At 48.9% G+C, this 20,541-nt stretch overlaps 1 protein-coding gene across 1 annotated transcript in view; it reads right to left on the bottom strand.

Moving 5' to 3' along the window:
- The window catches only part of XPNPEP2 (X-prolyl aminopeptidase 2), a 30,460-nt gene extending 16,613 nt beyond the window's left edge, over positions 1–13,847 (bottom strand). The window contains exons 1-10 of the mRNA XM_054472938.2: positions 13,523–13,847; positions 10,585–10,658; positions 8,692–8,802; positions 7,499–7,562; positions 6,425–6,529; positions 6,084–6,170; positions 5,004–5,150; positions 2,189–2,290; positions 931–1,012; positions 412–607 (exon numbers count right to left, since the gene is read on the bottom strand). Coding sequence (XP_054328913.1) covers positions 412–607; positions 931–1,012; positions 2,189–2,290; positions 5,004–5,150; positions 6,084–6,170; positions 6,425–6,529; positions 7,499–7,562; positions 8,692–8,802; positions 10,585–10,658; positions 13,523–13,571 — 1,017 coding nt within the window. The 5' untranslated portion in view covers positions 13,572–13,847. The remainder of the gene's footprint in view (positions 1–411; positions 608–930; positions 1,013–2,188; positions 2,291–5,003; positions 5,151–6,083; positions 6,171–6,424; positions 6,530–7,498; positions 7,563–8,691; positions 8,803–10,584; positions 10,659–13,522) is intronic.
- Between the last annotated feature and the right edge of the window lie 6,694 nt (positions 13,848–20,541).

The raw sequence follows: 20,541 nt of genomic DNA, 5'->3' as shown, positions 1-20,541 counted from the left end.
ACTATCTCCTTTAAATCTCCACTGAGCGACTCCTGCGAGGTCGGGACTCTTATTGCCATTTTATAGGTGAAGAAAAAGACCCAGATTGGCTAAGTTGCTTGTCCAAAGTCACTGCACAGCTAGTTAGGGACAGAGCTGGAATTCATTTTCAAGTTTGGCTGACTCCAAAGTCTCTGCTAGATCAGACCATATACTCTCCAGCCTCCTGACAATTTTATGAGCTCTCTGGACGGCCATTCCTGTTTCCTCTTCTGTCTCTTCCCAGTTAGGCCAAAAAGGGAACTCACTGCACAGTTGTTGGCTGACCAGGTGACTGAATGGCTGAGGGGCTTCACCCCACTTTAGGTTAAGACTTCTCAGGCCTAGAGTGGGGATTGGTGCCTGGCTTGGGCTGGGGCCTGGAAAACCCACCTTGGGTATCACTTCATAGATCCCATACATGGTATAGCTGGTCCCGATCCAGATCCTCACATCTCCCAATGCGTAGGCCTGGATGCTGTCACGAACTTGGCTGTAATCCTCGATTTGCACACACATGGGGCCTGTGCAACTGGAGTTCAGATAGCTCAAGGTTTCGGAGCTAAAGCGACTCTTGTTTGCAAACAACCTGGGTGGGGTGGGAAGACAAGGAGGGTCCTGAGCATCTGCTAAGGATGCAAAGGACCAGAGGCAGTCACAATCCCTTTGTTCCTGGAGGTCAAAGGAAGCCAGCCCCAGGGAGTCAAGCAGGCCAGATTTGGGATTCAACAGGGACAGAGGTTTAAAGAGTCAGGAAAAGCCAACAGGGGGTTTTCTAAAGGGTCGTGCTGGGGCAGGCACCGAGCTGATGGGCAGCCAGAGGGCTGTATTTTAAGGCGGGATCAGTGGTGGGGCATCAAGAGGGTGGAAGTTGGAGAAAGTCCACAACAGCAAGCTAAGGAAAAGCCATACCTAATAGAAGAGTCCGTGAGCAGCGTGTAGGAATAGAAGAAGGGGTTATAGGGGATGTCACTGGCTCGAAGGTTGAAGAGCCCTGGGAAGAGAATTGACAAGGACTATTTAATGCTGATCTGCCTGAGGCAAGCTTTTCTTTTCCTCTTTCTTTTCCTTTCTTTTCCTTTCCTTCCTTCCTTCCTTCTTTCCTTCCTTTCTTTCTTTTCTTTCTTTCTTTTTCTTTCTTTCTTTCTTTCTTTCTTTTTCTTTCTTTCTTTCTTTCTTTCTTTCTTTTTCTTTCTTTCTTTCTTTCTTTCTTTTCTTTTCTTTTTTCTTCTTTTCTTTCTTTTTTGACAGTATCTTGCTCTGTTGCCCAGGCTGAACTGCAGTGGCAAGATCTCACTGCAGTCTCCACCTCCCAGGTTCAAGCAAGTCTCCTGCCTCAGCCTCCCAAGTAGCTGGGATTGCAGGTGCCCGCCACCACGCCCAGCTAATTTTTGTATTTTTAGTAGAGACGGTGTTTCAACATGTTGGTCAGGCTGGTCTTGAACTCCTGACTTCAGGTGATCCGCCCACCTTGGCCTCCCAAAGTGCTAGGATTATAGGAGTGAGTCACCGCACCCAGCCTGAGGCAAGCATTTCTGACACTTTTGCCCCACTGTTTCCTTTGGCCCCCAAAGATTACCAACAGCATGCTTGCATCATCTACCTCTGCATGTTACTCAATCTTTTTTTGGGGGGGTGGGGGAGTGGGCGTCTTCGAGATGCTGTTGAGAGTTATGGATCTTTTCCCCACAGAAAAATGCAGATACTTAGCAGTCAGCACACAGTTCCAGTGGGTCCCTGGAATATCTGAAGCCCAGCCATAGGGATCAGACAAGAAGTCCTGAGCCATGTCGGAAAGAGTAGAGTCCCACTGGGTGCTAAAGGTGGGAGAGTGAGTGCCCTGGGGTAGTGGCTAAGTTGTTGGGAGGCATTTCCTGCTTCTCCTCCCCTTAGTGGGACAGAAGCACTTTGCTGCCATGGTCAGTTCGTTCCTCTGGTGGCCTGTGGGCTGGTCCCAGCTTGCTCAGGGCTACCTTTTGTCCTTTTTCTGCAGCCATGAGCTCCTGCCCCCTTACCCTTCTTGGTTCCCACGGGCTGTGGCCATGGAGTTCTCAAGAACTGGTGGGCAATGGTTATTCGGGGAAGAGCTAGCTCTGTGCTGCAGGGCCCGGGAGGCTTGGGGCATTGGGGAGACCCAGGCGCCCATCCATGTCTGCAAATCCGCACTCACAGGCCGTCTCCTCAAGCGCCGACAGAAGGACGGCAGTCGGGGCCTTTTGATGCTTCTGCATCTGGCTTCGGACGCCAGATACTTTCTCCTGCCATGTGCTCCCTAGAAGCAAAGGAGCCCAAAAAAAGTGTTAGTGACAGACCTTGCCTTTGGCACTCAGTTCCTGGAAGGTCAGCCTTAGGGTAACAGTTTTGCATCCTCTTAAAAAGCAGCGGAACCCTTTCCTCAAACAAACTCTTACTTGTGTACTCATTAATGACATGGGCCCTGGACCCAGACGGGGCTCAAATCCTGGCTTTGCCATTACTGGATGGGTGACCTTGGGCAAATTACCTAACCCCTCTGTATCTCATTTTGCACATTTGTAAAATGGGGATGGAGTATAATAAGTATCTGCCTCAATAGGGCTGCTATGAGGATGGAATGAATTAATATTTGTAAAGCACACAGAATGGTATCTTGAGATGTAGTAACTCTTGTATCTTTCTGATTAATAAATAATCATGCAGACTGAGATCAAGAGAGCAGTCCTAGTTGAAGGACAAAGGGGTAGGGCTGGGGCCGTGTTCAACCTTCTCTGCAGTAACCCCAGTATTTACTAAGCCGCGGGTACTGGGCTAAGCACTCCATGTGCATTGTTCTAATTCTTACCCATCCCATTTTACAGATAAGGAAACTGAGGCTTCAGAGAGGTAAAGTGACTTGTCTAGGGTTTCACGGATGCAAGAGGTGGAGCTGGGATTTGAACTCTGGTCTGTCTGACTGCATGGCCCACACTCTTAATCTGTACAAACACTGTACTGTCTTGATAACATTGTCAGTCTCCAAATCTGTCCTTAAACTCTGTGTCACAGCACCGTCCTTTCTCGGATGCTTATATCTGGGTTCTATGACTTTAGTTTTCATCTTCTATCCCTGCCCCCTGCAAGATATTCAAAGAGTCTACCCCTAGGCAGGACTAGGAGTTTGCTGGCCGAAGGCCATAAACATTAAGGGTCCTAGTTGGGTTCAGATATGAGCATAAATAACTTAATGTCATGAAAAATATTTCATGTAAACAGGTAAAACTATTCAACAATGACCAAAGCTTTGGGTACAATACATTTTGTAGGTTTATTTTACTACATATTTTACACATAATTTATGTTATGTGTATTTTACACATAACATAAAACGTATCATTTTAATCTTTTTAAAGTGCACAATTCAGTGGCTTTCAGCACACTCACAATGTTGTGCAACCATCGCCACGATCTAATTCTAGAACATTTTCATCATCCCCAAAGGAAACCCTGTACTCACTAAGGAGTCACTCCCTATCCCCCCTCCCCTGAGCCCCAGGAAATCCCTAATCTATTTTCTGTCTCTATGGATTTGCCAATGCTGGATATTTCATACAAATGGAATTGTACAATATGTGGCCTTCTCTGACTGGCTTCTTTCACTTGCAATTATGTTTTCAAGGTTCAGGAATATGATACCTTTCTGAGAAACCAAATGAACCCAAATTTCAATGGTCTGGTGCGTACAGGTATCTTTGAGTAGCGAACTTTTCATGTTCTGCCCTTTGCACTCTCCTTTCTCCTTTAAAATCCGCAAGTGGCTGGAAAGTCTCTCTCGTCTTTGTAAGCTTATTGAAGCTGAACTCTGTTCTTCGGCTTCCAAACTCAAGCTCCAGGTGCCTTTTTCTTGAAGACTGGCAGCGGGCGATGACTCGGCATCCCCTCACTTTTGGGAAGTGACAAAACCCTTCCAGCCCCAGGAAGGTTTTTCTTTTTTCCCCTCCCCTTCTCGACATAACTTTGACTTTCTTGATCTGAATAAGATGAGTTTTATTTATGATTTAACAGTCTTGGATAACAAATTTCTTTAAAAATGGTGTCAAGATGCAGAAAGAATGATTCTAGAAGTTACATCAGAACAGATAAAGAAAAATGGACACAATTTTCACTTGTTTCATCATGGCTGCTATTTTGAAATCTACCTCCTGCTGTACTGGCTTCTTTCTAAATGAGAAATTATGTGGACTTGTGTGCAGAAAGGGATCTCTTGGCTTGATCAATGTTACTAGGAATCCAAGTTCATTGGCTCATTCAGAATTCCCAGGGAGATAGGAGTGGTTGGTGGCCAAGATACTGATTCATGATCAGTAGCCTGGTCCTGGTCAGGACTTTAGTTACGACTTACAGGAATCTTACAACATACTGTTCTTTTGTGATGTATTTAGATAGTGTCAACGGGGTCAAGGTTATTGATGTTACATTTTTCTAACTTTCCTGATTGGTCCAGCAAAACCTGAACTGTAATTTGTGCTACAGAATGACTCTGAACTTAATTATTTACTTCTTCTGTCCACTCCTGGCCCACCTGACCCCAGCCATCTCACAAATCTAAATTCTTCATCACAAGAGGGTCAGAAGTAAAGGTCTGAATGATTCATTATGGATCAGTCGCCGCCACCAGGCAAGCAAATCATATCATGTTTTTTTCTCTCTTGAAAGGGGTTGGATATTTTCTCTCATCTTTCTCTGTTTCCCTTCTTTCCTCCCTTCCTGCTCCATTTTGCTTCAAATCCTAGCATTCTTTAACCCAACATTTTCTAAATATGGCTGGAGGACATTTTGATTCAGACTCCTCAAGGGGAGGGGGCCCGGAAATCTGCATTTTAAACAAGCATCCCAGGTGACTCAGGTGCATGCTAAGGTTTGCAAACCACTGCTTTGGTACCTCTGATGATGAAGTTCGCCACCTACGGAATAGCAGCCGGGACCTGCGTTGCTACAAGTTGGGAAGGAAACTGGGCTTACTGAATCACCTGTGAATGCCTCCTGCAGGGCATAAATGGGTTGACTTGGAACCGGTGGTCTCTCTGATCCCCATACCAGGTCCACAAGATTGGTTGTGATGGACACCAGCTGTCTGTTAGAGCCTTGGAGGGCCAGATCATAACTCTCCCAGGTGTCTGCAGAGACAAGAAGGAGTCACTTGTCCCTTGCCCATTTAAACCTCAGGAAAAATTGTGATTCAAGCAAAGTTATTCCTGGTTCCCTTTGCCTCCCTTTGCCTCCCTTTGCAGCCCAGCTGCCCGGAGCCTGCCCCAGCAGCCTGCCCACCCCTCACCCCTGGCATGTGTGCCCACGCTGGGGTATGTTTCTCATCCTCTTTCTGCTTTCCAAGCCTAATGCCCTGAGCCTACTCTAACACTGATCGCCACAAATTGGCTAAGCTTGTCTTTTTCATTGCCAGTGGCTGTGGGTGGTCCTTCTCTTGGGCACTAATTATTTTATCAGAGCTTCAATGTCACAGTCAAAATGAATGGTGATGTTCAGGCCGTTGGACAGGCTGGCAAAGAAGCCAGTTCTAAAGCACAAGCCTTTCAGTACATATTCATGAGGACTCCCCTTTGGGGGAATGGGCTTGCCAGCTGTCTGAGGCCCCAGAACTCAGGGAGTTGTATTCTCAGGGGCCCTTTTTTTTAAAACTCAGAAGCCCTCCCAACTCTTTTGACCCTTCTAAGCTACCTTCCAGAAGAGGGTTACCATGTGATTCCAGCATCATCATTGGCAGGGTTCCAGGGCACAGAGGACGGTTCTGGGTTCAAGCACATCCTGGCCTATTCATCCACTAGCTCTTTAATGATTCACTGAGTCTTCTAGGTTGGGTCTCTGCGCTTATGAATTTTAAAATATTTGTACTGATTCTTTTAAATATATTTTAATTACGCAATCCATGAATACATCCTCATTGCAAAACATTCTGCAACTACAATTTCAAATGCTCTATCTTTTTACTCCCACCACCCCTTCTTCTACCAAGGTCCATTTCTTTATATCCTAGGGAAGCTGAGTCACCCTCGTTGGCATGGACAAATTCAGGGACTGAGGGAAGAGCATACCAATGGACAAGAGGAAGGGGTCAAAGCCCACACGCCCTCCAGCAGGAATCTCCGTGAGGAGCCAGGTGACAATAGGAGTGGTGCCAACTGAAAGAAAGATAGGAAGGAATGCAGAGGTCACTTCCAGGGCCAGCCCCAGGCCCTCCAGCCAGGGGTCCTGTCTGATGGTCCTACCACGTGTGTCTTCCTTGAGATCAGCCTTGAAAGTCAGTGATGGCCTCAAATTTCCTAAGCTCCCCACAGAGGCTCAGCATGGTCTTACATGCATGCTCTCACCTATACCTTCCTGAACCTAGTCCAGGTCCCAAGACTTGGGGGACAAATCCATGCAGCCCTTCTACCTTCCTTATGGAGCTCCCAGTTGCAGTCCATCTGCCGCTCAGCCTGAGTCCAGTAGCGACTGTCGGTCCAGACAGCTGCTTTCTTCATAGTCACCACTGCAGTTCCTGGGGCAGAACAGAGAAACTTGCAGGTGAGGGTGAAGGGGAGGAACATGGCATTAGCTGATGGATGTGCAATGCAGTGCTGGCTCTGAGAATACCACAAGGGGCCTCTGGAAAGAGATTCTCTCCTCCATTGGAAAGAAGTGAGGAAGGAGATGTTAAAAAGAGCTGTAGGGGGAGCTGGCAGAAAGGTGTCCTGAATCAGGCACCTCTGCTTTGTGTTGAGGGCTGCTTGTGGACTTTCAGCAGAAGTGAGATCAACTTTTGGCTGCATGTAGGTGCTCTCAGGAAAGATGGGGCTCAGCGTAAAGACTTGGTGGCTGATAGGGAGGCTAAGCCAGAGGCTCAGCTGAGAACTGTTGGGGAAGAATAATCCAGAGACTTTGGCAAAGGGAAAAAGAGCCTATGATGCACGAGGCAGGGTAGTTTGAAACCCAAGGAGGAATGTTTGAGGATCAGGAAAGGAAGCTTAGATTTCATTCAATGGGCCAGGATCATGGTGTGAGGCCCCTTCAGACACTGTGATCTCATCAAGGGCTTCTATGTTTGTGTCTCATTCGGCCATGTGAAGTGATGTTGTCCGTAAAACAACTGGCAAAGGAAAACTTTGTCCCCAAATGAGCCCTCATGTGAAAGGAATCAGCGGGTTCTTAGCGGTTAGAGGTAGAAGTAGCAACTATTTAGAAACGGAGCCCGGGAGTGCTGGACTGGGCCTGGTTGCAGCAGAGGTACTGAGCACGGGAAGGCAGCCTCTGCCTCATTTCTACACAGAAAGTGGCTGGTGGGCTATGAGATATGTGCCCTGGGGAATCTGATGGTTTTGGGGTGGTGGAGGGAGACAGAGAGAGTAGAAGGGTTTTCTCTACAGTAGGTTCTGGGGTCCCAGATGCTGAGACACTAGCCACATTAGGTCCTCTGTGACCACCTCTGGATCTACCAACAAAAGCAATGGGGCTGGGTAATGATTGTCACCTGCAGACCCTGTAAAGCCTGTAATCCATGCACGCCTCTCGTCATGTTGGCCGATGTACTCGTTCTAGGAAATCAACAACACCGTCATTAGCCTTTTTCGTGGTGTCAGATCCCACATGAAAGGCTCCCCACCACATCCCAGTTATTTCTATCTGTCGGCTCCAACCCCTTGTCAGCTATAAGCCCAAGCACACCAAGTGCCTCTTCCAGGAAGCACTCTATAACTCTCCCAGCCTTCAATATCTTCCCTTCCTTCGAGCAACTGTGTCTTTTGCAGTTCAACTCCCCACCCCCCACCGTCCACACTGGACTCAGTGTAACACTGGACTGTTCTGCAAAGGAGCCTTGTTGCCCTGCCCTGCAAATTCTATGCAGTCTAGGGTCCTGTCTTTTGGCTCATTTGGGTTTTCCCCTCCAGCTAATCCTTCTCCCTCCTGAGTCAAGCACAGTACACTGGGAACATCATAACTTCTGCAAAGGGCTTTACACATTATCATATTTTGATCCTCATAATCCTTGGAGATAGATCTCATTACAGACCCATTTCTCTTTGCAGAAGAGGAAACTGAGGCTCAGGGAAGTTCAGATACTTACCCAATGTTCTTAGCCCTTCCCAGCATGTGGGAAAACTAAATCAAACAAGCTCATTGACACTGAAAATGCCCTCTCTTCCAAATGGGCTGGTGTTGGAAAAGTGGATGGTGTGGAGGGTGGAGCTAGTGAGGGGAAACGGTGGGATAGGTGCCCCCCTCCACAACCAACCCCGCACTCCCATAACCCAGGATTTTGGAGCATTTTGCTACTCCATTCCACAGAGCATGGGAAGGCCTGGGCCAGAAAGGACCTTAGAGTTCTTCCAGCCCAATTTCCAGCCCACCTTCTAACCTCCTAGGGCAGGGATACCCTAAACATTCATTCTGGATCTGCCTTCTAGGAATTGATGAAAATCGATTCTGAAGTTGTTTATAGTTTAATTTCTTGAGGTTAAGGAGGTATGGCAATGTCTGCCCGCCTATGTAGAGGGATACATTCCTTCAGTTGCCCTAAAACTACCGTGTCCATGCTCTCTACTTCCCTCCCTTTGCCCATCAGATCCTTTCTCTGTCTTCATCTTCTGAGTTTTAACAGCTCTTGTTTGTGGTCTCTGACCCAGGGTAGCAGAGAGGGCAAGGGGGAGAGAAGCTATCTCTTACCATGTGAGCATCTGTTTCTGGGATGATGTAGGCTGAGAGATTCTGGGTCTGCATCTGCTGGCGGAGGGCTGTGAGTGACATTGTGGTATTGACCACAGTAACTGGAAGGTACTGACAGATGACAAGAAGACATCGAGACACAAACAAACAGATACACACGTTGCTTAGAGAAAATGACATCTGGGCCCCTGGCCTCCAGAAGAGCCCCCAGCCTCTCCTGAAGCAGGGGTTTGGGGAAGTTAGGCTGGCCTGGCTTGGGAAGGGATGGGGCGGCAACTGATGTTACTTCTTAGTCTAGATTAAGATGCCTGGGCTGGGTGGAGATGGAGGTGTTGGAGAGTTTGGAAAGGGACCCCTTGTGACAGTAATGGGACCTGAGTCTGGGATACGGGTGTGGGTGAGAACTGCAGGGTTCTGAGCTCTGGCATTGGGCCAGGCCGTGCAGACAGTCCTTCTTTGGCTAACTGGGGGTAGGGTTGCCAGATTAGCAAATAAAAATACAGGACACTCACCTAGTTATGCTTGCATTTCAAATAAACAATGTGTAATGTTTTAATGTAAGTATTGTATTAAAACATGCACAATTTGGGGCATACTTGCACTAAATTCTTATTTGTTATCTAAAATTCAAATGTAACTGGGTGTCATATATTTTATCTGGCAACCTTCCCTTGGCAGGGCTTTTTCAGGTTGCTATCCACTGGTCCCAAATGGCAGAGGAGAGTGAATGAATGCCCCCAGCAGTTTGAGATATTGCCCAGAAAGACCCTTTCCAGACCAGTTCTCTATTTCCTTACAGGTCGTTTTAGCTTTAAAACGAAAAGCATGTTTTCGTTTGTGCTGTTTTGCTTTCTACTCCACGATATATCCATGTTCGTTTTAATATAAAAGTAATGTGGTTCGCCCACCCACCTGCCTGCCCCAGGGGTCTCATAAAGTTGATATTGCTGGCAGATGTACTGCGTTTTTCCCATGGCTTACAGTGCTGCTGGCATGCCTACCCCTTAGCCCTACTCTGATTGTAGAAAGAATCACTCTGGTCTCCAGCTAGGAAGCTGACTACCCAAGCCCCTTCTGCCGGGCCTTTTCCTCATCTTCACACCCTAGGCCTCCCTCTCTTGCCCTTCCATTGGCTCTTCTTTGGTTTTGGTTTTGTTTCGTTTTGTTTTTGAGACAGAGTCTTGCTCTGTCGCCCAGACTGGAGTGCAGTGGCACAGTCTTGGCTCACTGCAACCTCTGCTTCCTGGGTTCAAGCAATTCTTCTGCCTTAGCCTCCCGAGTAGCGGGGATTACAGGCACCCGCCACCATGCCTCGCTAATTTTTTTATTTTTAATAGAGACGGGGTTTCACCATGTTGCCCAGGCTGGTATCGAACTCCTGACCTCAGGTGATCCACCCGACTCGGTCTCCCAAAGTGCAGGGATTACAGGCGTCAGCCACCGTGCTCGGCCTCTGTTGGCTCTTCTAACCTCTGTCTTCCTCCCTCTTCCCTTCTGTGCTTCTCTTTTTGCTGTCACTGTAGAATTTGTCTTTTCTTTCCTCTGCCTGGCCTCAGCCAAAGGCCAGCTAGGGGCCTCCTGCCCTCCTCCCTCCTCCTAGCGGGGTTTCCCAGGTTCAGATCAGGATGGAAGCAGATAACCTGCTGCGGGAATGAGTGGGAGGGAGGGGAGGGCACTGATGTGGAGGGGAGGGAGTGGAGGGGGGAGGGGCCAAAGAGTCCGGAAATCAGGAGAAACCCTGGTAGGAGGAGGGGCTACCAACTGACCTAATGGGGGATAGAGAAGATGATAGGGCAGGGCGGGGGTGCTGTGGTGCAGAGGTGCGTGGGGCAGGGGTGGGGGGGTGCGCAGGGCGGGGGGGGTGCTGTGCGCGGGGGGGCAGGGGACACTCACAGGGGGGTTGGTGGAACAGTTTCTCACATCCTGCCCTCCGAGGTCCACTGGCTTTGGGTGGCCCCAGGCACAAGCTAGAAGCCGGGAGAAAAATCCAGGGTCATTTGGGGACCAGCTAGTTCCTAGAGAGGGAAGGAGTATCCTCCCTCAGCCCACCCCGCAGGGCCTCCATCCTTTGAAACGCACGAAGCTGGCCAGCTCTACTTGAGGATAAAAATAATCACATTTCATAGGAAATCAGGCTGAATTGGATAGCACCCTGGGTCACAATCAAAGAAATCTGTTTCATAGACAAGTGATTGCCACTTTTGGATGGGTTTTAGTGCTCATTAAATCAATTTTTCTTCTAATCTAATTGGGTCTTTTCAGGGTTTAGTGAAGTGGAAAAGTTGTGTGTAAATTAAATTTTTGTTATCAAATTTTCTTTGAAATGCTCTAGAAGATCACGCTAAATAATCACCCCACCTTCATTTTAGCCTTTTATAAATCTAATTGTATGATACATTGGGTTGACTTTAATTCAAGGCCTGCTTGCACTGTTTCTTACAGTCCAAATCTTTGCCTATCATTCCAGGCTCATTTTCAATATATTAGACAGAAATCCTAGTCTGCCATGGTGGGGAAAGATGGATTAATTAGTATTTAAAGACACCCTATTATGTGCCAGATACTGAACGCAGCAATTCATCTACAGTATCTCATTTGATATTTGTGACATCACTATGAGGTGGAAATTATTGTTCACTTTCTGCAGAGGAGGAAGTCAAGGCCCAGATAGATTTGGTAACTTGTCTAACTTGTGCCACCAGGAGTCAGTGGTAGAACAGGGATTTGAACCCAGGCCATCTTAATACAAAAGAGGTGAGTGCCCTTTCAGTCCTCCCACTCTGCCAAGTATGAGAGGTGGGCCTGGAAAGGGTGATGCCACAGAAAGGACAGAGTATATGGAGATCTAGTTTCTAGTTTGGGCTCTGCCCCCAATTTAGAGTGACTCGAGAGTGACCCCCCGCCCCAATATTCATTGAGCAAACATCCCCTAAACGCCTACTGTGTGCCAGGCACTGGACTAAGTTCTCCAGGCTCTGGACCTCTGGAAAGGAGGGGTTTGAATTAGACAAAGCCCCTTCCTGCCCTGAAAGCCCAGTGGTCTCTGATAGTCCTTGCCTCTAACCTCCCTGTCTTTTAGGGAGGGATTTCCCTAGATGGTAATGGAGCCCTGAGTGTGGGGAGACATTACACTTCCCCGCCCCTCCTCCTTTTTTTTTTTTTTTTTGAGACAGAGTCTCTCTGTCACCCAGGCTGGAGTGCAGTGGAGTGATCTCAGCTCACTGCAACCTCCGCCTCCCGGGTTCAAGCGATTCTCCTGCCTCAGCCTCCCAAGTAGCTGGGACTACAGGCGTGCACCCACCACACCCAGCTAATTTTTGTATTTTTAGTAGAGACGGGGGTTTCACTATATTGGCCAGGGTGGTCTCGAACTCCTGACCTCAGGTGATCCACCCGCCTCGGCCTCCCCAAGTGTTGGGATTACAGGCGTGAGCCACTGCGCCCAACGCCCCCCCCTCTTTTTTTTTTTGTTTGAGATAGAGTCTCCTTCTTTTGTCCAGGCTGGAGTGCAGTGGCACGATCTTGGCTCACTGCAATCTCTGCCTCCTGGGTTCAAGCGATTCTCCTGCCTCAGCCCCCCGAGGAACTGGGATTACAAGCGTGCGCCACCACGCCTGGCTAATTTTTGCAATTTTAGTAGAGACGGTGTTTCACCATGTTGGCCAGGCTGGTCTCGAGCTCCTGACCTCAAGTGATCCACCTGCCATGGCCTCCCAAAGAGCTGGGATTACAGGCATGAGCCACCACGCCCAGCCACACTTTTGAGTGGGTTGAGCTACAGATGCAAGGAGGGTGGCTGGGGTTCAACACCATGAACATCCTGCGTGATTTTGTCTTGGTCTCATAAGCTCAAGGATCAGATGCGACCCATACTGTTCATTTAAGAAAACGAACACCCATTTCTGTAGAAACAGATCCCTGGCAAAATTTTGGCACTGATATGCTAACATAAGAATCGGGACACAGCCAACTTATGTCTCTCTGGACACCAGAATATGCTGTTCTCTGAGGCCAGGGCTGTGGCTCCCAAGAGCAGGTTCTGCAGCTGAATGACTCTGTGGTCCCTGACACAAGGCCTGGCACTGGGTAGGTGCTCAGGAACTGGACGCTGAGTGACTGATCAGGCCCTGCTGACAGACAACAAAGAAAGGAAGGTTAGGGTGGGAGCGCTGGGCTGGGCACCTAGTGGAGGACAGAGAGGGTGCCGCAGGAATGACAAAGACTCTCTCCCTGACCAAAGTTTAGTTAGGCTCCCCCAAAGCCTCTTCTCCACTTGGCCTTGACCTTGGCCTTCTGTGTCTGTCCTGCCCTTGCCAGGCCTGCATCACCCAGTCTTGGCAAGAATCTTGCTAAGTCAGTTTAGACACCCTTGATATCTGATCACTCTGGCCTGCTGTCAGCAAGAATCCTGTTCAGTCGGTTTAGCGAGAATCCCCCTACCCTTGCTATCTCCTCTTAATACTTTTCCATCCGCTGACCCCCTCACTCTGCTCCTTGGCTACAGATCCCTGGAAGTCTTTTCTGTAATCAGAGTTGAGCCCCATTTCTCTCCTCTATTGCAATGTGGTAGTCTTAAATTAAGTTTTCCTTACTGTTTTAACGAGTGTCAGAATATTTTTTTTTCTTTAACGGGGGGAATGGAAAGGTGCCAAACCAGACTCGATCCAAGTCATGAGGGTCCCCAACACTGGCCCTGAGGTGTCTCTTCCTCAAGTCAGAGACAGGAAGCAACAGAAAAAGAGACTCGGGCCCCAACCCTCACTCTAACCCTTTCTGAGCTCAGAGGGGAGAGGTCAGAGATGCCTTCCAGTGGAAGCTAGGATGCACATACCACAGATGAGGACGAGCCAGGGGCAGCAGCCCCAGTGAGCCCGGGCCATAGGGTCTCCAGATGCCGGCGCTGGGTGGATGGAGGGACAAGGGAGAGAGGGAGGGCTCTTTCCCTGGCCTCTTCCTTCAGGCCTTTCCTGGGCTCGAGCAGACAGAGGGTGGGGGCTGGCGTCAAGAAGGAGGCGTCTGGCTGCTGGGTGGAGAGTGCTTCTCTGGTCTTTTGTTTTGGAGGGCTCTGGGAGCCAGGGTGGGCAGAGGAGCTCTGGGCTGCCCGAGGCGGACTGTGCAAGTTCCTAGTCGTCTAGGATAGGGTGTGAGGCTATCCTGGGCAGAGTCCAAAGATCTCAGAGACAGAGGCACAACAGCTGGTCTCAATCAGCCTGCTTTTCCCAGCCCCCTCTCAGCGGCAGAGCCCCAGCCATTCCTTGATTCGGTCCCCTTCCCTCCAGCAAGCTGATTCCCATTAGCTCCCACACTCTGAGCTCTGGCTCCAGCACTGCTTTTGCTGTGGAGATGGAGATTTGCCTCCTGCTGCTGCTCCTCTTTCTCCCCACCTCTTCTTCCTCCTCGTTTTCCTTCTCCTCCTCCTTTTTCCTCCTTCCCCTCCTTTTCTGGGGTCCTCCACTTCCTCTTCTTCTTCCTCCTTTTCCCTCTTCATCCTCCTCCTTTTCTTTTTTCCTCCTTGTCCATTTCCTCCTCCTCCTCCTTTTTCCTCTTCCTCCCTCTCCTTTTTTCCTCCCCCTCTTCCTCCAAGCTGGCTGGAAAAGCCAGTGTCCTCTCTTCTTGTAGTGCTTGGCAAGTCCCACTGTACCCCTTGGGAAAGTTGGTTGTGACTGGAGAGTTACTTTCTTGAGCTGGGATGAGTCCGCCCAGGAGCGCCCACTCTGAAGAAGTGATGCCAGCTCTTCCCTTGGGATCTGGGGAGTCCCATTCCCCTGCATTTTCTGAACCTGCACTCTGGGGAACCGAGGCTGTTAGAGCCACTCACACCTGGGAGGAAATGAAAGCCCAAAGATGCCCCTATCTGGAGGGTTCGGGGGATGCCGCTGAAGAGGGAAGAAGACACAGAAAGGGGAGTTTGGGCGCTCTGAGAAGACTAATTTGGTGAACTGGAAATGCTCTTTCTGCTGTAGCTTCTAGAACAGGGATTTGGTTACCCTGAAGTGTGAGTCACTCGTAAACAACACAACTCCCGATGAGGGAAGTGGAGAAGTTGAGGCCTGCCTTGTCTTCACGCCCAGCTGAATCAGAGGGCAGCTTCAAGGCAGCTCCTAGTAAATGCTCTGCAGAACCCTTGCTCTTTGGGCTCGAGGAAGATGATTTCCCAGAGAGGAATGCTTTAGAGAGACAAACAGACCCAATGGGGATGGATGCTCACCTAGCCTGGAGGGCCCCAGAGGCAAACCGCCCATTCCTTTTGTTTCTATTCTTATGTTTGAAACAGGGTCTTATTCTGTTGCACAGGGTGGAGTGCAGTGGCATGTTCTCGGTTCACTGCAACCTCAGCCTCCCGGGCTCAAGTGATTCTCCAGCCTCAGCCTTCTGAGTAGCTGAGACCAGAGGTGCGTGTCACCATGCCTGGCCACCATTCCTTTTGTTTCTATTTTTAATGGATTTACAGTCTGCTTATGTCCACATCAAGTGTAAAGCAACTTTCAACAATCCATTCAAGAATGACAAAATAGGCCATTTTGAAGAGGGAAAGAGGACCTTCATGGGAGTCTCTGAAGGGGCAGAGTCAAAATGAGTGAGGTGGCTCAGTGAACTTCATTCTCAGGAATAAAAGCAGAGGGCAGGAGCCCACAGCCTCAGAGGACAGACCAGGGACAAGGAGAACATGAGAATGCTGTCATTCAATAACTGCTGAAGCTCCCGCAGCCTTTTCCCCAGGCTCCTCTCTCCCACGCCTTCCAGGGCTGGTAATGAAATCATTCCCAGAGACCAGAGCACTGGGAAATGTACCCTCAAAGGCTCCTGCCTCCTCTGTTTGCTGTAGTAGCCATCCTGAAGGGCAAGCAGGTAGAGCTGATGGGATTTAGCAGGGGAAGATCCCTGAAGATAGCCTTTGAGGACAAACACGGTCCTGTCTTTCTGTCTGTGAATTGAGCCTCAAAACACTGACTTGGGAGCCAATCTGCCTGAGTTTCAATCCCAGCTCTGGCACCCACTAGCTGTGTGATCTTGGGCAAGTGACTTTATCTCCCTGAGTTCCAGCATCCTCACCTGTGAATTGGCATAATAATAGTACTTACTTCTTAGGGTTGTTATGAGGATTCAATGGGCTAACGTTTGTGATGCTCTCAGAACATGCCTTGCAGAGACAAGAGTTAATGTTCTACAAATGTTTGTTAATTCACATAGTAGAACTAAATAAAGCCAGTCTCATCTGTACTTTGTTCTTTCTCTCCCTGGCATCCAGCACTGCTGAAATAGCAGTTGTTATAGCAAAGATCAGCTGAGCTGAAGGGCTAACCCCCGAAGCAAACAAACTAAACGGGGATTCCACCCCCATCTTCTGGACTCTGCCCAGGAATGGTCCCCACATAATACTCAGCCCTCTGGTTTCATACCTCTGGGTCCCAGCCTTAGCCCTGGTGGCGAAGATAACTTCACTTGCCTTCATCAGCTCCTTCCTTATCTCCCTATCTTGAAACCACTGTCTTTACTCTTATCAGTTGAGAGACTTCAACCCAAGTTGGCAACAGGCTTGAAGTGGAAAGAAATGATTCAACGTGGGGAGGGTTGAATGGCCGAGTCTTTGCATCAAAGTTGTTTGGAAGATGCATGCGTCACTGGAGTCTCACTCTGGCCTGCTCAGGCAGTGGACTTCTGCTTGTTTTACTTTTTGGTCCAAAGCTAGCCTAAAGGCCAAATTCTGAAATCAGAGGTGATCTTCTCTAGAGTACCTCCTGTCTGTGCCTCTTATTTTGCACCCTCATGCCACCCCAGGCTTGTCATCCTGACTTCCAACCTGAGCCTGCCCTCTCTGGGCACCAATGCCTCCTTGACTTCCATCAGAATACACCTTCCTGACTTACATGTTCTCCCACCAGGTGACAACCACTAGGTGTCCTGAATCACAGCTGAGGTCACAATAGCAACTCATGTCATGAGTGTGAATGAGAAAATGCATATAAAGTGATGAGCAAGCAAGGAACTCTAGCACCAGGGATACAAACAACTCTGCTGTGGGAGCCCCGGGGAAGAAGGGTAGAACCTGGAGGAAGGCCAGGAATCAGAGAGGTGGAGTGAACCTTGGCAGTAGAGGTGCAGAGATGGCATTGCAGGAGGTGGTCACAGGGAAGGACAGCGGTCTAGAGGCAGATTGGCGGCAATAATGTGAAAAGCAGCCTGAGGAAGCACAGGTGGACAGCGCCATGGCCTGGAATAGCCGGTGACAACAGGAAAGTCAGAGACCCAAGGGGGCTATGAGCACTGCAGAGCATCCCCTGGGGATGTCCCAAGTTACTGAGGATGAAATCGTGAAATGATACCTGAGGTTCTGCAGTTCTGCAGGTGGGAAGGAGGCTTTTGAGCTAGCACATGCCCAATCTAACTGTTCATGTGACCTCACAGGCTGAGGGACTGTGGACGCGTGGCCTCGTGGGCACAGCATGTGATTGCTGCTTCCAAATTCCCTTTATACCCTCCCATCAGGTTCCAGCATCTCATGCTGGGAGATAGGTAGGGTTCTCAGCAGCAGAAGAGAAGAGAAGACAGGCTTGGAGAAAAAAAGTGGCTTTGCCCAGGTCCAAGCTGACCTGTGGCAGAGCTGGGACTCAAACCTGGGTCTGGGGAACTTAAAAGCCCATGCTCTGTCCATTGGGCCTCACTGTCACCCCAATCTGAAGATCCTCCATGGCTCCCACTGCCCTCAGGGCAGAATTCAATCTCTTCAGCTCAGTGGCCAAGGCCTTCCTCTCTAACATTACTCATCTCTTCTTGTCCACATTCTCTCTATCCATCAAAGTCCAGCTCAAAATTCATCTTGTCTACCAAGCCCTCATCACATCAAATTCATCTTGGAGACTCCCATAACATTTTATGGGAGCTTCTATTTTCAAAGCCTGACATTGACCTTTTTCTTTCTCAACAACTCTTCTGTCTTAGGTCACCCATCCCCAAGGGCAGGAGCTTGCTTTTTATAAATGTTTAGATCTGGGACAGGTCCTATCCAGGACAGAGCCCAGCAAAGAGTGGGCTCAACACAAGTTTGTGGAGTTGATGCTAAACCCCACCATTGTGTGGCCCAGCCTCCCCATCCTTAACCTGAAAGGAATGCTCTGAATGGAGGGCAATTTTCCAGCCCCAGAAGGCTGCTGTGGTGCTGTTGAATGCCTCATCCATCACATCTGCCCTGCTTTGACACAAAGCTACCCTGCCTCTGTGTGTGTGTGTGTGTGTGTGTGTGTGTGTAGGGTGTGGTCACACAGGAGGGGAAAAGAGCTCATTTCATGGCATCTGATCTTTGGTGCTATGAGGCCCAAGACCTCACCCAGACAGCCAGGCATCAGAGAAGGGAGTTTCTTTCCTCAGGGTGAGGGTTGGACGTCCTTCGCTGTGGTTGGTGGATCCAGTGGTCAGCTCCTTTTCAGCAGCTCACAGCTGCCCATGACTCCTCCTTCTTCTTGTGAAATCTGTTGGTGATTGTGTTAGACCGTTTTGCATTGCTATAAAGAAATACTTGAGATTGGGTAATTTATAAAGAAAAGAGGTTTAATTGGTTCACAGTTCTTCAGGCTGTACAGGAAGCATAGTGCTGGCATCTGCTTTTGGGGAGGCCTTAGGAAGCTTACTATCATGGAAGAAGGCAAAGAGGGAACAGGCATCTCATATGGCAGGACTGGGAGCAAGAGAGAGACTGAGGGGAAGGTGCCATACACTTTTTTTTTGTTTTTTTGAGACGGAGTTTTGCTCTGTCACCCAAGCTGGAGTGCAATGGTGTGATCTCGGCTCACTGCAACCTCTGCCTCCCTGGTTCAAGCAATTCTGCTGCCTCAGCCTCCTGAGTAGCTGGGATTATAGGTGCACGCCACCATGCCCGGCTAATTTTTGTATTTTTAGTAGAGACGGGGTTTCACCATGTTGGTCAGGCTAACAACCAGATCTTGTGAGAACTCACTTGACAATGCAAAGACAGCACCAAACCATGAGAGATCCACCCCCATGACTCAAACATCTCCCACCAGACCCCAATTCCAACATTGAGGATTATAATTCAACATGAGATTTGGCAGGGGCACATCATTCCACCTTGGTCCCTCAAATCTCATGTCCTTTTCACATTGCAAAATATAGTCCTCTCTTCTCAATAGTCCCCCAAAGTCTTAACTCATTTCAGCATTAACTCCAAAGTCCAAAGTCCAAAGTCTCATCTGGAAATGAGTTCCTTCAACCTATGAGCCTGTAAAATAAAAAACAAGTTATTTACTTCCAAGATGCTATGGGGGGGATAGGCATTGAGTAAACATTTTCATTCCAAAAGGGAGAAATTGGGCAAAATAAAGGGCTACAGGGCCCATGCAAGTTTGAAACCCAGCAGGGTAGTCTTTAAATGTCAAAGCTCCAAAATAATCTCCTTCAACTCCAGGTCCCACATCCAGGCCACACTGACACAAGGGGTGGGCTCCCAAGGCTTTGGGCAGCTCTGCCCCTGTAGCTTTTCTGGGTTCGGCCCCTGTAGCTGCTCTCACAGTTGTTGAGTGCCTGTGGCTTTTCCAGGTGCAGGGTGTGAGCTGTTGGTGGATCTACCATTCTGAGCTTTGGAAGACTGGGGCACCCTTCCCACAGCCCCACTAGGCAGTGCCCCCAGTGGAGACTTTACATGGGGGCTCCAACCCCACGTTTCCCCTCTGCACTGTCCTAGCAGAGGTTTTCCATGAGGGCTCTGCCCCTGTAGCAGGCTCTGCCTGGGCACCCAGGCTTTCCTATACATCTTCTGAAATCTAGGCAGAGGCTGCCAAGCCTCCTTCACTCTTGCACTCTGCACACCTACAGGCTTAATGCCATATAGAAGCTGCCAAGGCTTACAGCTTACACTTTCTGAAGCAGCAACCTGAGCTGTATCTGAGGACCTTTGAGCCAAGGCTGGAGCTGGAGTGGCCAGGATGCGAGAAGCAGTGTCCAGAGGCTGCACAGGGCAGCAGGGCCCTAGGCCTGGCCCATGAAACCATTTGGTCCTCCTTGGCCTCAGAGCCTGTGATGGGAGGGGCTGCCTCTTAGATCTCTGAAATGTCTTTTTTAGTTATGCAAATATCTCTAGCAAGTGGTTACCCCACAGCCTGCTTGAATTCATCCCCTGAAATCGGGCTTTTCTTTTCTACCACATAGCGAGGGTGCAAATTTTCCAAACTTTTACACTCTGCTTCCCGTTTAAATAAAAATTCCAACATTAAGTCATTCCTTTACTCCCACACCTGAGCATAGATTGTTAGAATCAGCCTGGTACCTCTTGAAGGTTTTGCTGCTTAGAAATTTCTTTTGCCAGATACCCTAAATCATCAATCTGAAGTTCAAACCTTCACAAATCCCTAGGTCATGGACGTGATACAGCCAAGTTCCTTGTTAAGGTATAATACAGGTGACCTTTGTTCCAGTTCCCAGTAAGTTCCTAATTTCCATCTGAGACCTCAGCAGCCTGGACTTCACCGTTTACATCACAAACAGCATTTGGGTCACAACCATTTAACTAGTGTCTAGGAAGTTCCAAACTTTCCCTCATCTTCCTGTCTTTTTTGGAGGCCTCCAAACTCTTCCAACTTCTGCCCATTACCCAGTTCCAAAGCCGCTTCCAGATTTTCAGGTATCTTTATAGCAATGCCGCACTTCCTTGGTATCAATTTTCTGTATTAGGCCAATCTTGGACTGCTATAAAGAAATAACTGAGACTGAATAATTTATAGTGAAAAGAGGTTTGATTGGCTTACAGTTCTGTGGGCTGTACAGGAAAGCATAGTGCGGGCATCTGCTTCTGGGAGGGCCTCAGGAAACTTACAATCATGGCAGAAAGCAAAGAGGGAA

Source organism: Pongo pygmaeus, chromosome X, assembly GCF_028885625.2.
Source record: "Pongo pygmaeus isolate AG05252 chromosome X, NHGRI_mPonPyg2-v2.0_pri, whole genome shotgun sequence".
Lineage (NCBI taxonomy): Eukaryota > Metazoa > Chordata > Mammalia > Primates > Hominidae > Pongo > Pongo pygmaeus.
This window is presented reverse-complemented; position numbering and strand designations above follow the sequence as displayed.